We start from the raw sequence: 12,634 nt of genomic DNA on the forward strand, positions 1-12,634 counted from the left end.
TGTCATTTGTTGAGGTATAAGCAAGTTACATAGCTTACGACTGTTTGCTTTGTAAACAAGGCTTTTGTTTACATTTTGAATGTTGTAGTAAACATTAAAGTTGTAAACCTAGAATGAATGTGTTAAACGTTAGGAACTTTTTATCTGTGCTTGAAATAAATAAGATAGACAAATCAGCATGATTATTTTTTTACTGGTATACTCTACCTATGTAAATAATAACAGGGCACGAGTATTGTTTACATGACAGAGAGTTGTGAGCCCTGTATCTTGCCTATAACTGCACGACCAACTCTCAAGTTTCATTTCATCAGTAAAAATACATTCCTAAAGCATTGTAAATAATAAAAACAGAAAAATAGAATTTAACCAAAATGATGACCATGATTGTTTCAACATTCAGTTATATCAACGACGTATTATCAATTAACAATAATTGTTATTTCTGGACATTCTTTCGTCAACTCGATATATCTCAGTGAACTTGATATAAAAGATACGACAGAGTCTGTGTCATTTCATATTTGGATATTTTTATGGTAACCTAACAACAAAACTTTATGATGACTTCAATTTTTCTATAGTTAGCTCTCTTTACTTATGTAGCAAAATACCTTCATCACCTGCATATGGTGTTTTTGACTCTCAGTTAATTCGATACGCAAGGGCATGTTCTTCGTATAAACAGTTCCTAAGGCGAAGCAGGCTAGTGACAAACAAGTTGATAAAACAGAACTTTCAACAATCTCGTTGGAAGTCATCTTTTCGTAAGTCCTATGGTCTATACAACGACCTTGTCAGCAAATGCAATCTTCCACTGGGTCGCATGCTGACTGACGTTTTTCATACTAATTGTTAGACCATATTTAATCACCTAATTGTCTACAGACTTTTTCGGTTTTTTTGTTTTTTGTTTTTTTTTTGGCTTTTTTTAAATTTAGACTAAGAGCACACAGCGGGTGTGATCGGTCAGCAGATGATGCTCACTCCTCCTAGGCACCTGATCCTACCTCTATCTTTTTGGAGGTCCGTGTTGCTCTGCTTTGAATTTGTTTTATGGAATTTTGAGATGATTGACGGTTTGTTTTCATTTTTTCATTGTAACATAAATTCACTGCACAACAGTTTACTCTCTGTTCATATCTCTCCTCTTTATTTTCCTCTGTACCTTTCTATAGAATAATTTCAAGGTTTTTTCTGGGTTTTTTTTATTATTTTCGCAAAAGCCATTTTAAGGTATGATATTAGTGACACACTGGTCATCTTTACAACACTCGATCTCAGCACCAGGCGTAATTTTCTGCAATGTGCAGTCATGTTTCTAGAAAAGAGAAAATGGGACTTTGTGAGGAATTGTTAAAAAAGACATAATTTTTTACAAGATCTAGTTTTTTGATATATTACCGTGACACAATTAACGTTGAATGGACGGTTCCGAATCATACAAACTTCACCAGGTGAGCAGGTCCGATTCCTTACACAATTTAAGTCTGCATCACATTCGGGGCAGGATAATCCTGTAAACAATATATAACCATGATAATCCTGTAAACATTATATAAAAATGATAATCCTGTAAACATTATATAACCATGATAATTCTGTAAATACATAGAAATAAAATAATGTGGTTTCGCAAATGTTCGTTTTAATCGTTTACTTGCGAATTTGAGAAAAAAAAATACCAAGTTTTAGAAAACTCTGTGTGAACAATAGCTTCTTCATTGATATTTTTTTAATTTTGGGGATAAATTCAACAATAATAAAATATTCTATAAAAAGTGCAGATTAAGAGGGTTTGAGGGCAATGGCCACTTTGATTCATATAAAACAAGAGCTTTGTGTAGAAATTTAAAAAAAATAGTAAAATTTAAAAACCTACAAGAATCAAAACTTTTGTAATTAAATAGCACATTATAGCTTTACAAATCATATTTAAAAAAAAAACAAAAACAAGATAGATCTGAGCGGCTGACCACCAAGCCTAGTAGCCTTCTTATTAAATGATTCAGCTATGTTACTTTAGAATCTATAAAACGGGTAAAAAGGCAAGAAACGTTATTATGATAAATTTTTATCTATGTTTTGTAAATTTTCCTTTAAAAAGTCTATCAAATTTGTCAAATTGAAATCTTTAAAAGCGGGTATAAAAGCAACAAACATTTTTAGAATAAGTTTATCTACGTTTTGTAAATCTTCTTTTGAAAAGTCTATCAAATTTGTCAAATTGAAAGCAATCTAGTTAATATTGACATTTCAATCAAAACGTATACTACCCGGACAAGGCATCAGCATACATTGCTGTGTCTCTCGGTCGTTCTGGCTGCAAGGTGCTCCGCCGTATTGGGGAGGTATACATGCACGTGACCTGGTTCTTAGTCCAGAACTACAGGTTTGACTGCACGTGCTCCAATTACTCCAGTCCTCGAGGTATCCGTCAACTGTAACCAGTGACTCCCATAACACATGTTGCATTAGGGTCTCAAAACAATGATTGTTATGTATGATAAGTATGGAACGCCTGTACTGTCTTATCATCGCAAAAATAATTTTCACAGAGATAAAATCAAAATTCAATCATTTTTGCAATGAAAAGACAGTCGTGGTGTTCTATAGTAACTTTATTCTGATGAACTGTTCGTCACCATAAAATGTATATTCCATATCATGAAATCACTTTCTTTTATCTCAAAATAATGTTGATAGTACACAATATATTTCCATATTCGTCCATCACCCAATTTTGTTACCCCATGAATGAATTAATATGACTAATTGTACACGTATTTCATTTAGGTGTTTATTTAGCAAGTTTCAAAATCAGTATGCCGCTTAAAGTCAAACCTATCATTATGTAGAAAAAAAGTTGCATTAAAAAATATGCTTCATTGTGAATCAAATCATGCAACGTGGTTTTTTTTTTTATTAGTCCCCTACCGGTTTTCACCGGAGGGGACTAAAGCTTTCCTCTGCGTCGGTCAGTCCGTCTGTTCGTTTGTCTGTCCGTCCGTCTGTCTGTCCCACTTCAGTTTTCCACACTTTTTTAGGTCACCTGAGTCACTCAGGTGACCTATTGCAATTGGTCTTCGTCCGTCGTCGTGCGTTGTGCGTCGTGCGTCGTGCGCCGTGCGTCGTGCGTTAACAATTTTACATTTTTAACTTCTTCTTGGAAACTACCAAGCCAATCGTTACCATTTTTGGTGTGAAGCATCTCTATGGTAAGAAGAATCTAAATTGTGAAATTTACGGCTCTACCACTCCTGGGGTGCCACGGGCGGGGCCAAATATGCAAAAAAAGCCAAATTTTCAAAAATCTTCTTCTCTACTTCCACACATGTGAGGAAAAAACTGAATGCATGGTTATGATGTCCATGAGGCCCTCTACCAAAATTGTGAAATTTATGGTCCCTGGGTCAGGGGTTCTGGCTCTAGGGTGGGGCCAATATGGCCATATAGTAAAAATGTATTAAAATCTTAGAAAATCTTCTTCTCCACTCCCATATATATTTGTTAAAAACTAAATGTATGGTTATGATGTCCATGAAGCCCTCTACCTTAATTGTGAAATTCATGACCCCTGGGTCAGGGGTTCAGGCTCTAGGGTGGGGCCAATATGGCCAAATAGTAAAAATTTATTAAATCTTAGAAAATCTTCTTCTCTACTATCATATATATTTGTTAAAAACTAAATGCATGATAATGATGTCCATGAAGCCCTCAACCTAAATTGTGAAATTCATGACCCCTTTGTTAGGTGTTCATGCTCTAGGGTGGGGCCAATATGGCCATATAGTAAAAATGTATTAAATCTTAGAAAATCTTCTTCTCTACTCTCATATATATTTGTTAAATACTAAATGCATGATTATGATGTCCATGAAGCCCTCTACCTAAATTGTGAAATTCATGACCACTGGGTCAGGGGTTCAGGCTCTAGGGTGGGGCCAATATGGCCAAATAGTAAAAATATATTAAATCTTAGAAAATCTTCTTCTCTACTCCCATATATATTTGTTAAAAACTAAATGCATGTTTATGATGTCCATGAAGCCCTCTACCTTAATTGTGAAATTCACGACCCCTCGGTCAGGGGTTCAGGCTCTAGGGTGGGGCCGATATGGCCAAATAGTAAAAATGTATTAAATCTTAGAAAATCCTCTTCTCTACTCCTATATATATTTGTTAAAAACTAAATGCATGATTATGATGTCCATGAGGCTCTCTACTAAAATTGTGAAATTCATGACCCCTTTGTTAGGTGTTCATGCTCTAGGGTGGGGCCAATATGGCCAAATAGTAAAAATGTATTAAATCTATAGCTAAGAAAATCTTCTCTACTCCCACACATGTGGGCAAAAAACTGAATACATGGTTATGATATCCACAATCTCCTTTACCTAAATTGTGAAATTCATGGCCCCTGGGTCAGGGGTTCAGGACATGGGGGGGGGGCAATATGGCAATAAAGTGAAAATGCATATAATGTTTAAAAATCTTCTTCTCTATTCTCACACATCTGTATAAAAAAAACGACTAATAATTATGTTTACTAGGAAGTCCTCTACTGAAATTTTAATTTTCATGTCCCCTGGGGTATGGGTTTTGACTCTAGGGCAGGGCCAAAATGGATGTATAGATGTTAATGCATATAACGTTAAAAAATTATCTTCTTTACTCCCACACACCTGAAAGGAAAACTAAATTCATTATTTTGTAGACCAGGCTCCCCCGTCACCAATTTTCCTCAAGTCAATACTCAGCCTCAACTCTGAGGTTTAACCTCAAGTTTATGCACTTTTCTTTACAGGATTTGAGTTGAGGAATGAGTTGAGGAATTTGAAAATTTTGGTGACGGTGGAGCCAGCTCTTTTAGTTTTTCACCAAAATTATAGGTTTCACAGTTCTTTTTGAATTAAATGTGGTTGTCATTACAAATTTATAATTTTTCTACTCCAGTATGAAACCTAATTAATTAGATGCATATATGAGACTCCATGACAAGTTTGTGTATTGGATATATGCTACTCAGGTGACCGTTAAGGCCAATTGGCCTCTTGTTTCTTTATGCGTTTGAGGAATAATGTGAAATTTGCTGAACAGCTTCAAAATGACAAAATATCAAGTTTACACTTTTGTAGCATCTGGTTGACATATTTTCGAGAAAATTAATTTTTTATATTCCAATTTTCTAATGTTCGGGTTCGATATTCTGCATAACAGTGCATTGTTTACACAATTTCCACAAACCGGTAGGGGACGTGTATTGCTTATGCAATACTCTCAGAATGCTTGTTGAACTACATGTACCGTTTCTCCTTAAATATCATACACGCTAAATATAATACATTAAATAATAATTTAATCTAAAACATATTTCTCCTATGGTTTATATGTTTCAAATATAAAAATCCGATTTTTTTTTCACTTTAAATATTTAGAATTCCCGATCTCAAGAAGAGTTGATATTTTTGCTTGGCATTTGGTATGAAATTCAAGATTTATTATCTAGTAAATCAAATTATTGTTTGGAATAAAAATGATTTAGGGATTAATTGTACCGATGTACAAAATGGAGATGTGTCTTCTTCTATATTTCAATAAAGTTTCAAATGAAGATATTTCTTGGACTGATTTTAGTCAGAAGTATGTAAAGTTGGATTGCAAACAATAGCAGTTTTGAAAAGTTCGACTAAAACATCCAGTTTCACCTCTTTGAAGACTTAATGCGTGGCTATTGAAACAAACTATTTCCAATAGTAACTGTCTATAAAAATCATCTTAAAATACTATACATTGATATTCAATGTAAAATATGAACTGCACATACCAGGACAATGCTTCAACACACACTGCTGTGTCTCTCGGTTATTCTGACTGCAGGGAGCACCGCCATTTTTAGGAGGTATACAAGCACGTGACCTCGTCCTATACCCCGACCCACAGGTTTGAAGGCACGAGCTCCATTCATTCCAATCTTCAAAGTACCCGTCAACTGTAAGTAATGATTCACAGAAATTAAGGTTTTTCACAAAGATTTTGTAACTTTGCCAGTTAATTCATATATTTTTAAGATTATAACAGTAAATTAAGAATTGATAGGTACATGTAGTATGTTTCATCTAACTAGACTATCTATTGTACAGTAACTTATGACTTGAGAGGCAGTATTTTGCATATAACTAGTTCATTGTTAAATTGCAGTGAAAGGGGTAATCATTGCTTTCGTTCTACTGCTGACAGGTTGAAAACAAAATATATTAGATTTTCAAACGCAATATATGACCTCATCTAGATTGCTTGAATTAAATGTGTGGTATATTTTGTAAACTACATACAAAGTAACACTTCAATTTTATGTCTTTTATAGGAACATAGTTACATGAATGAGATACAATGGTTTGTGACCTGCTTTTTATTTGTTCGATGTATGCTAGTATTTCAACGGCGCTTCTTGTTTTAAGCCTTGATCTTATTTAAAACTCTATTTAAAATCCTAATTTAAATGCATATTATAAAGTATTAACAAATAAAACATTTCTTGAGAATCCTAGCAGTAGTTCCTTGTTCAGTGGCTTCAGTATGAATATGATTTTTGTTTCAGTATTGAACTGCATGTACAACCTTTTGTTCAAAACGATTTTTTTCAATTTTTATTTATTGTTTCTTCCCTGTTTGATTGGAAAATTGCCGAGGTGTTGTTATCCAGATGAGGCTTTCTGAAATTTCTTGATTCGGGAATTTTAAAGAAGAAACTTTAAACCCCCCCCCCCCTTGTTTTTCAGTGTTGAATTTAAGATATGTTTGTATTTCACAATCAATCATTTAAAAATAAAATTGAAAATGTGAATATAAGTTTAACGACGGGTGAACAGACAGGCAAAAGAACGAGTCTCAACATTTGATCAGACAAAATGAACGCTATAATTTCCTTATTGATATATATCCATTCTCATTAATTAACACATTAATTGAACTCATCAAACTGCATAAGCCCACTACTGTAAGTCGTTTTAATTCCACGGTGTTAAGATTTCACGATTTCTATCATTAAAGTACCAATCGCGATGGTTTTAATATCACCCTGCTTAAAATCAATTGATCAGAATATAAGCATTGAAACGTTTTTGAAAACTAATGATAGTATTTACGATGGGTTTGATTTCGCGGGAAAATATAAAATCGCGAACATAGTGAAATTAAAACCATCGTGATTATTTGCCAATCTACAGTATTTAACACATTCTATGTATCATACAATACCTTTTAGATTAAGGTACATGTATCACGTGATCACCAAAAATTACCTGATTACTTGTGTCTTGTCTTCCCTTTTTCCATGCTTATCCACATTCAGCGAGAAGTTTCAAACTGATACTTACCTGGACAGTAATAAGGATACGCTTGACAAGTTTTAGTTTTTAAAGATGATCCGGAACAAGATCCGCTTCCGGTGCAGGTTCTAGTCGATGAACTTGTTCCCGAACCACAAGTCACACTGCAGTGTCCCCACTGACTCCATGCTGTCCAATGTGCTGGTCCTCAAACAAGGGGACAGAACATGCATATCAAGATTTTCTGAATATTGGTGTTATAATGTAGTACGTATTAATTGACTCAAATTCGATTGATACGATCTTTGTTTATACATGATTATTTAATCAGTGATTTTGTAGCGTAAATACGTGGGAAATGTATAAGGTTTTTTAATCGTTACTTTTTCTGACGTGACAGCAGCCAACTCTGAAAAAGTTGAATTGACAGTAAGCCTCTTCATCGGGCTCGACATTCATCATATTCCTACATCGGGCGTCGGACATACACACTATTCCAGACACGGCTTCATGGAATGCAACAAAGAGTTAAACTTTGTGATAATATTGTAGTGAGAGTTTGGAGATTAAATTTGATAATATCAATATACTTTCACTTAATACAATGTTAGTGTTCATGAACAGAAAACTTTTAAATTACTATTACATTATGCCAAATAAAGCAAGAGCTTCTCTGGTTGTTAATTGGTTAGTATATTTTGATTGATTGATTGATTGATTGATTAATTAATTAATTCATTGCAGTCAGTTGCCTTCATATTGTGGTGACGCTGATCAATGACAATACCAATGAGAATTTAATTCTTATTCTCTAAAATGCAATTTACAATGTTGCTCAAGAAAAATACAATTAACATTGGTACATAGATTACAATACATTTACATGCGATGAAGGGTGCATGAAATTAGAAAAAGAAAGAAAAAAGGAAAAAGTACTAGTATTAGTAAAACTGACAATTAACCGAAAGAGTTAACTTAGAGTTACGTAACTCTTTAATTGTATATAGATCAACAATATTTTTATTAGTTTTAAATAGTTGTTTAAATTTGGAAACATTTGGTTTAGTGAAGGAATATAAAGTTATGCATATAAACGTCCTTTCTTTAATTGTTATATCAGTACTGTGGAACAGATATTGAAATATCCGTCTCCTATCTCATTACAGTTACATATTATGGTACATTTACGGTTTTCTTGAGCTATATCATACCATCTACCTCTGTCTATAGCCAATTTTGCATTAACAGTTCTAAAAGTACAACAACTTAAACATTTCTATTATAGATGTTTAACGGGTCCATTAGTTCAAGCATTCATCAACAGATGCAAGACTGGTCAACTCTTCAAGATTTAAAGCCGATAATAAAAGGAACCTTTCTCAAAATCTAGAAACACGTCATGCTACATCTTCACAACGTGAAGGTTTTGTGATTACGGAACTAGAACTCCACACAAGTGTGTGTGGAGTTCTAGTTCCGTAATCACAAAATATTGACGTTGTGAAGATGGTCATTTTGTCTTTTATGTCAAAGCTTATCCATAAAATGCTAAACTTTATAAAAAATCACTCTTGATTAACTGATTTATTGGCATGCGTTTAATTTCATTACAAGTTAAACGTACCTGGAATAAAGACCATGTCCAATAGACCCAGTACAATAAGACAACAGAACGGTGTCATCATTGGACACCTGCAAAGGCCGTAAGGTATTAATGCCTCTTATCTGCTATCATTTGAGGTCAAGATTTAGTAAAGGAAAGGTAATTAACTACAAGTTATGAAATTCAAGATATAGATTCTTTCAGTGGTGCTTTTTCATTGTTTTTGTATGGCAGTTAGTTTCGAGTCTGTATTTGAATTACGCACTTTTTTATTATATGAATTTTAGACTTTTCCGACAAGAATTTCGAAAAACCCCATATGAATCATGTTGTGTAATATTTAAAGATAGATTTCAAACTATGTATAAGTAATCGAAGCAATTCTAAAAGTTTTATGGATCCAAGCACTACTGATATCGAACTCTCGTCTCGTTCAACCAGAGGCTCGGCTGTCTCCGTTAATCTCCGACAAGCAAGAGACAGAGATTTACGGAGACAGCCGAGCGTTTGGTTCAACGAGGCTATATTAAACTCTGGCGTAGGAATACATGAAACTATAAAAATGTCTTAGTTGTTCGTATAATATAAAATCTGACTATTTTCAAAGTGTTTATTGATAAGTTTCCTTGAAAAACAATGCTTCAACATACATTACTTTGAATTTTTCTATTATTTTCAAGAACTAAGTCTTATCAGCGGTGATGATTTGTGCTTAGGTCCAAACACTGTTTCACTTTCGGTTTGCCAGAGTGACTGCATAGGAGAGTTGATTAAAATCAACTCCCAAAAATCAAGTTCTATAAAACTGTCATTTCTATGGAATATGAGGGAAGTAAGTAACAAGTTTTGGAGTTTTGTCCATATTTGAAAAATAGAATATATTTACAATGACCAAAAACGACGTAAAACAAGCTCCTTTTATATATATACCTCCTCCTTATTTAAAAAAAAAAGTGTCAAATTGAATATAGGTTTCGCGGTTAATTTCCTCGTATGCATGATTTGATTAATACAGAAATTGTTTTATTTTCTATTTTCTATACATATTTTCCTTTAAAGCTTTTAAGTACGGGGAAAAGCTTCATTAAATAAATTACGACCGTAAGATCAAGGTCTAGTGAATGATTACATATAGTCTGTTTAGTGCTAGAACCACTATGTCGCGTCGCTTGACTTGATGAATATACTAGTATTCCCCCTTTCCTTTACGGCTAATTGTGTAGAAAATGAAATTAAAACCATGAAAACATATTCATGACATTCTATATGAACGAGGTCAAGTCTAATCATAATTACTCTTTTTTCTTTAATAAAATTTCTAACATGGCATGATGCAGTTACACTTTTATAGATATCAATTACCTTTAGATATTGATTTAAATATATTTACTTTCCCGATTTCCTTGGTCCTTTTAAAAGTTATTTATTATAATACGGGACCACATTTGTTGAAAAAGCGCAACATTTTCACATTTTTAAAATTATTTTTATTTAATTATTTTTTTTTTTGATATTTCTGCCCAAGGGATTATTTCCTTTCAAATATATGAAAACGTTTGTAAAAATTAATTCAAATAATGAAATTTAAAAAAAAAAATGTTCACATGTACGTAGTGTAGGGTCCAGGGGAAATGTCAAAAACGTTTTTTTTTTATTTTAACAAAACACTTTTAATATACTACAATGTTTCTGTCAATATATTTTTTAAAGCCATCGCTGCCTCTATAGTAAATGAGCGAATAGTGCTTTTTTCTTCGGTTTTATGGTGCATAATTTATATACAGTACCGGGAATAAAACTGTGACGTGGACGCGCCATTTAGGCACGTATATAACATCGTTTTTAAAGTGTGCGGGGGAGGGCAGCCTCATCCAAAAAATCTTGATAAGCCTCGGCAAAATAGCAAATGAAAAAAAAAAAAGATTAGGGGGGTCTCAAGGTCATGAAAATCCTAACCCGTTGGGGTGGGGGTGGTAGTATTCCTTTAGCTTCAATTTCACTGTTGATTTCGTTATTTCATCTTCCATTTATTGCAAGCTCAAAAAAAAGGAAGGGGGTTAACTATATGATCATTAATTCACTTTTAATATGTAAATCGGGCTTGGGGTAATTATAATGTTATTTAAATGTAATGGCAATGCATTGCAATGCATTACATGTTTTCAAATTATTCGTGCGCAAACCTAGAAGAGGGTGGGCTCAGAACCCCCTAAAATTTTCAAATTTATCAAAACATAGTAAAATTACGGAAAATTGGCTTCATTCGGCAAACACAATTATCCCTTGCATATGCGTCAGAACCGGGGGGGGGGGGGGTGTAAGACCCCCCCCCCTCTAATTTTTTTTCCAAAGTTAGCTAGACCTAACCATTGGCCACATAGCAGCAAAGCGGGTTCAACCCACCCCCCCCCCCCCCCCCCACTTATTCTCGCAGCAAACATAACTGTTCCTAAATTTACCTTGAAAAGATTGAAATATTGAGAAGTTGGAGTAATAGGGTTTACTACCCCCCCCCCCCCCCCCCCCTCCGGCCCCACGGATTAGGAATTTCATGATTGGGGGGGGGGGGGGTTGTCGTAAGAATTTTTTTGGGAAGTATAGGTAACCATAACCCCCCGCCCCCCCCCCCCCCCCCCCCCTACGGATTGGGATTTATTTTATGCTTGTGGAGATTTCTGAGGTTAAGTCTAGCCCCCCCCCCCCCCCCTTTCAATTAATTTGCCTCCGACGCCACTGCCTTGTAGCCACCCACTTTTCTAGATCCGCCTCTCTTGAACATCTTGACATCATGAGTGATGCATTATGTCTCTAAATGTTCTCTCCACGCATTCCATCATTCCGTTTGACATTTCATTTGAAGAAAATCTTAAACCGCGCCCATATTTATATGCATGTTGATCTCGCGTTAAATATACATTTTTTTGTTTAGAATGCTGAAAGACTGGTACATTTTACAGCAAAAAAAAATAGCTGTGCAGATTCATAGGTTTTCAAATTCATTTCAGTAGATTAAATAATTATTTCCCAATACTTCACCGAAGTTTCAAAACATCGATTATTCTACCCGTCTGACGAGTTTTACACGGAGTCACGTGATTACAAACCAAAACATCGAGAACTCCGAGAAGACATGGCTACGAAAATATTTTGATTTTCTGAATGAACTGACTGACGGAATGTCGCTGTTTTCTTAATTCTGAGGAGAGAATTAATTTCTTTGGATCAGCTGTTTCAACTTCAGAGTAAGAATTTTTCTACTTATTCGTGCAATTTTGTCGTATAAAGGAATATTTCCACACTTCATTGCGCAATCCACTGTCCACTCGAATTATCTCTATCAAACATGCACTTGTTAGTGCATGTACATGCAATTCTACATGAAATACAGCAAGTTACATGTTAGCTGCTAGATAGAATGTTCTATCGTTAAAATGACAGATGTCCAACGGACCCGGTTTAACGTAGCCTGGTCACGGAAAGATTATTCTTTCTAGTTAGCTGCATGTAAAACTGGTAAATTGATCGACTTGCAGGTTTGTAAAGTTTGTAATATGGGGTCATATAAAAAAAAAAAAAAACCAAAACAAGAATTTTACCCGAAATGACATGGTAATATCTATGAAAGTAATTGCTTCTTTATCAACCCTCTCTTTTTTCAATTCTTTTAATTTTTAAACAAGTTAAGGGATGGGATATAAAT

At 34.3% G+C, this 12,634-nt stretch overlaps 2 protein-coding genes across 3 annotated transcripts in view; one reads left to right on the forward strand and one right to left on the reverse strand.

Annotated features, from left to right (window-relative positions):
• Nucleotides 1-597: 597 nt before the first annotated feature.
• LOC128185994 (adhesion G protein-coupled receptor B3-like) lies at nucleotides 598-9,046 on the reverse strand. The gene is made up of 7 exons (XM_052855728.1): nucleotides 8,956-9,046; nucleotides 7,715-7,837; nucleotides 7,380-7,538; nucleotides 5,828-5,998; nucleotides 2,277-2,441; nucleotides 1,405-1,517; nucleotides 598-1,321 (listed from the first exon to the last, which is right to left on the reverse strand). The coding sequence occupies exons 1-7, from the start codon at nucleotides 9,014-9,016 to the stop codon at nucleotides 1,232-1,234; spliced, it is 882 nt and encodes a 293-aa protein (XP_052711688.1). The 5' UTR covers nucleotides 9,017-9,046; the 3' UTR covers nucleotides 598-1,231.
• A 2,985-nt stretch (nucleotides 9,047-12,031) lies between these two features.
• LOC128185989 (transient receptor potential cation channel subfamily A member 1 homolog) overlaps nucleotides 12,032-12,634 on the forward strand; it is a 30,662-nt gene continuing 30,059 nt past the window's right edge. For both annotated transcript variants that reach the window (XM_052855716.1, XM_052855717.1), the window contains exon 1: nucleotides 12,032-12,176. The gene's annotated coding sequence lies outside the window, so the exon portion shown is untranslated. The remainder of the gene's footprint in view (nucleotides 12,177-12,634) is intronic.

The sequence above is a fragment of the Crassostrea angulata genome, chromosome 5, assembly GCF_025612915.1.
Source record: "Crassostrea angulata isolate pt1a10 chromosome 5, ASM2561291v2, whole genome shotgun sequence".
NCBI lineage: Eukaryota > Metazoa > Mollusca > Bivalvia > Ostreida > Ostreidae > Magallana > Magallana angulata.